The sequence below is a fragment of the Papaver somniferum genome, unplaced genomic scaffold, assembly GCF_003573695.1.
Source record: "Papaver somniferum cultivar HN1 unplaced genomic scaffold, ASM357369v1 unplaced-scaffold_18, whole genome shotgun sequence".
Lineage (NCBI taxonomy): Eukaryota > Viridiplantae > Streptophyta > Magnoliopsida > Ranunculales > Papaveraceae > Papaver > Papaver somniferum.
In genome coordinates this window covers 8,170,304-8,174,102 of record NW_020627707.1, presented here as the reverse complement: position 1 = coordinate 8,174,102, position 3,799 = coordinate 8,170,304, and the positions used below count along the sequence as shown (strand labels likewise).

Below are 3,799 nucleotides of genomic sequence, written 5' to 3'. Positions count from 1 at the left end.
ATCCATCCATAAATATAGACATTATTATTATTCATTTCTATTTATATATCAGTACACATTTCCCCCCTATAATCTCTCTAACATCCAGAAGAAATATTTACATTTTACTTCACACCTTCAAAAGATACAAAACTATTATGTATACTGTTATTACTATAAAGTACCTCCATTAGAACTGACTTCACATTCTGCCCCTTCTAACTTGATTATTAAACTTTTGCTTCTACATTTAATATTTACACCCTATTGTCAAACACTGGCTTCTGGAGTGAAAAGCTCAAGTGTTGCAAAAAGGAGGGGGGGGCTAAACATCAAAATACACTAACACTATTGGACATTGTGGTATTTAGTAGGTATCGTGAGGACTTGTGAACAATTAATAAAAACTAACTTTCCTTTTCAGTACTTGTAGACACTTAGTATTCAACGATGAGTCCTCCTCCCATTGGAGCTCTGTGAGGAATTCCTTTTCTTCTTTTTGCAGTTCTGTAGTTTACCATTGTTGGCGGTGGTGTTGATGGTGTAAAGCTTTGGATTTTTATCTTCTCAGCCTGCTGGTGATGATGATGATTCTGATGATGATGATGTTGATGACTGTGAGTGCAACTACTAGTGTATGATTCTTCTGAATCTGACGTAGCTGGAGCTGACCTCTTCTTCTTTGAGAAATCCTTTGATGTCCCAACAATCTGAATTAAAAAATTAACAAATCAATCAATCAATTCAATTGAGAAAAGCACATTGAAATTCAAACAAAACCCATGAAGAAAATTAAGCAATTGCAGTTGAGAAATGGGGGGTTTTGGGATTGATTGTTACCTTGCAACCCAGAGAACAGAATCGGAAGGAATCAAGAAGACTACGTTCACAGACTTCACAAGTATTAGTGACACCTTTGCCAGGCCTAGGCTGTGGACGTTCATTCAAGAATACAACTCTTGCACTGTTGATAATGTAGGTTTGAACTCCAGTAATGTCCAATACCTTCTGAATTTCATTAACTCTAATCACATCATGGTATGATGACCTCCTTATCTGTAATAAACAAACCAAGCTAATAATTAGAAGTTAAATTGAGAGATTAAAATACAAAATCATTAAAAAAAAAGGTAAGAAATTTGACGAATCCCAAGTGGCAAAATTCAATTTAAAGCAGAAGTAGGAAGAAGATTGAAGAAACAAACCTGAATAGCACGATGATCTTTATGGTGCCCAAGACAAAGAGAACAGAGAGCACCATTTATACAATCAAGACAATACATATTGCATTCACTCTTGTGAGAATCAGCATGAAACTTGCATTGAGTAAAGAAATTTGTTGTCAACAAAGGACGTAACCATGGCGGCCATCTGTTATCACCCCCACCATCTTCTTCATCAGGTCCCCCAGCTCCCTGTTATCAATTCAAACAACAAAGAACAGTATTAACAAAAAGGAATCATTATTGAGAAATTAAAATGTATTTTTTTTTAAACTTACCATGATTCTTCTGTTCTTGGGTTTGATTTCCTTGATTCCAGTTTCTTGATTATCGATCGCCAGTTTGAAAGATTGAAGGTTTTAAGAGAGAAAAGTAGTTGCAGAGAAGAGAGAAAATGAGAGTTTTTTTTTTTTTTAGAAGAAAAGAGAGAATGAAAGGGTTTGGGGGCTGTGATGAAAGTTCTTATAGTGGTGTGATAGAAGGGTAGGGTCGTTCTTATCTCCTCGTCAAAGTCTTTAAACCCGAACCTGAGAATAAAAGATCCAAACCTAAGTGGGAACCGAACCTGAAGGAAGATACGTTATTTGCAAGGAACCGACCTAGTCCTTGCCTTTTCATTTCCTTCCCTTTAAAAATAAAAACTAAATTAAATTCCTAAAAAAAGTTCTTATTGGAAAATTCAACGGTTTAGAAATGCTATTGGGCTTACTTACGTGTCCACTGTCCAGACCAAAATGGCAGAATGCCCAACTTAAGCAAAATAACCAGATTTCACGTGGGAGTTTCTTTCTTTTTTTACTCTGTAGAAATGCTATTGCTCTTCAGAACTCTCTGATGATTATATTTGTATCTCCTGCGGCTCCGGAGTCCGGACTAAGCCAGAGGAATCTCCAGAGAGCTGAAATTCTAGCCGAAATGACAACTGATTTGAAGGAGAGGGGTCATGTTAGGAAAAGCACATGAAGCATCTTGGAGGACGCAGGAGGAATTCATCACCATCTTATCTTAATCTCACTCAATCTTCCAGAATTAGTTCTTATAATTTCTTCTTGGATATCATTAATCTAAAGTACCTTTTATTTTTCCTCTTCGGGTCTGATCAACTTTGACCATTTTTCTTAAAACTATTCTGATGTCTCTCTGTTTCCATTGGAATCTTCATTGTGATAGTAAAAATGAAACTTTTTGTTTTGAATGTGATAAAAATGTCATTAATTATCTTTAATGTGTCATTAGTAAGGATAATTAACCCAGGATATTACCCAAAAAGAGTTCTTTTACTCGTAAATGCTAATGGGTAGCTAGCATATCTTCTTCTTGTTACTCTGTTCCATAATGTTTGAGAGAAGCTCCAAATTGGCAGCAGCAGTTTGACAAATCCTGCGGTCCTGAATCGTGTGATCCGCTTCACTCTAGTCAACAACGTAATACGCAAAATCTTGACTTTGAAAGAGTGAAGTTTGACTTTCTTTGGTCTTTAGTTTTTCTGTCGTTTTGTACACACCAATGCCACGATATCAGCTGGGCGAGTACAGGGCATAGACTGGCGCGTGGAATAGCATCCCTGTATTATTAAACATCAACTAATGCATCTTATGACGCTACTATAATTTAATCTTGATTAAGTTTATGATAATGAAATGTGACATCAGATTTGTACCTAACTAACCGTATAATTGGCGGGATAGAATGACAGTCTAGGTTACTTAACAATTATGTCGAGCATTTTTTAACGTATAAAATTCCACATTAGCCAACTTTTTTACCTACCATGGAACTCGACCACGCGGATGACATCGATATACTTGTCTTTTCTAGTTGTGTGAACTATTGCCAAACAACCACATGGTTGACTTCTAGGAACGTCCCCACGAGTACTTGATCTCCTGATAAATAACAACACTGTAAGGGATAAAAGGTGTGCCGATGGAAGCCCTAAACAATATCGATCACGAACGCCGATCTTTCAAACAGGAGCTTTTGAAACAGGGACGGACCCAAGAAGTTTTCTCAACGTGCGCTAATAGCCTTGGCCCAGTATAACATTTCAATTTTTAGGTTGTTTTTAGGTTGTTGGGCTGTGATGATTACCTGGGCTAAAGCCCGGGTTAGCCCAGCTGTAGGTCCGTCAGTGTTTTGAAATGAATCGGGGCTGGGAGCTTGTTTGGCGATAAGAAGTAAAAATTCTTTTCTTTTAAACAGGAGCTTTTGAAATGAATCGAGTCTGAGAACGTATTTGGCAATCAGAAATAATTGTTTTACGAAGGTGATGCAAATATAAAAAAAACTGCTTTTGTAAGTTATTTTAATTTTAATTTACTGGAAAATGACAACTTCCGGAAAGTTCATTGCAAAATTTCTTTACAAAAAACAAATTGACAATATTTATAGTGTTGATACTCAAACCCTGAATTGGGATGTCATCTAAAGAATAGATATTGCTTTTGTCAATAAAAATTTTCTCATTATAAATATACAGACGGCTAGCATCCTGCATTACATTGACCCCAGCTGCAAACTATGTAGTATTGGGGAGAAATCATGACTCACCTTTTCTTAAATTGTTCAGCGGCTACCTCTGTCAGGTCAACTATTTG

The 3,799-nt window shown here is 36.5% G+C and overlaps 1 protein-coding gene across 1 annotated transcript; it reads right to left on the bottom strand.

The window, feature by feature from the left end:
• On the bottom strand, positions 1 to 1,642 carry LOC113338040. The gene is made up of 4 exons (XM_026583560.1): positions 1,481 to 1,642; positions 1,185 to 1,394; positions 820 to 1,035; positions 1 to 689 (listed from the first exon to the last, which is right to left on the bottom strand). Exons 1-4 carry the CDS (start codon positions 1,481 to 1,483, stop codon positions 417 to 419), a joined length of 702 nt encoding a protein of 233 aa, XP_026439345.1. The 5' UTR covers positions 1,484 to 1,642; the 3' UTR covers positions 1 to 416.
• Positions 1,643 to 3,799: the final 2,157 nt, after the last annotated feature.

Coding starts and splice junctions, on each gene's coding strand:
- LOC113338040 (XM_026583560.1), bottom strand. Junction 1,036..1,184: donor AAGATCATCGTGCTATTCAG/GTTTGTTTCTTC, acceptor TGTTTATTACAG/ATAAGGAGGTCATCATACCA. Junction 690..819: donor TCTGTTCTCTGGGTTGCAAG/GTAACAATCAAT, acceptor TTTTTAATTCAG/ATTGTTGGGACATCAAAGGA.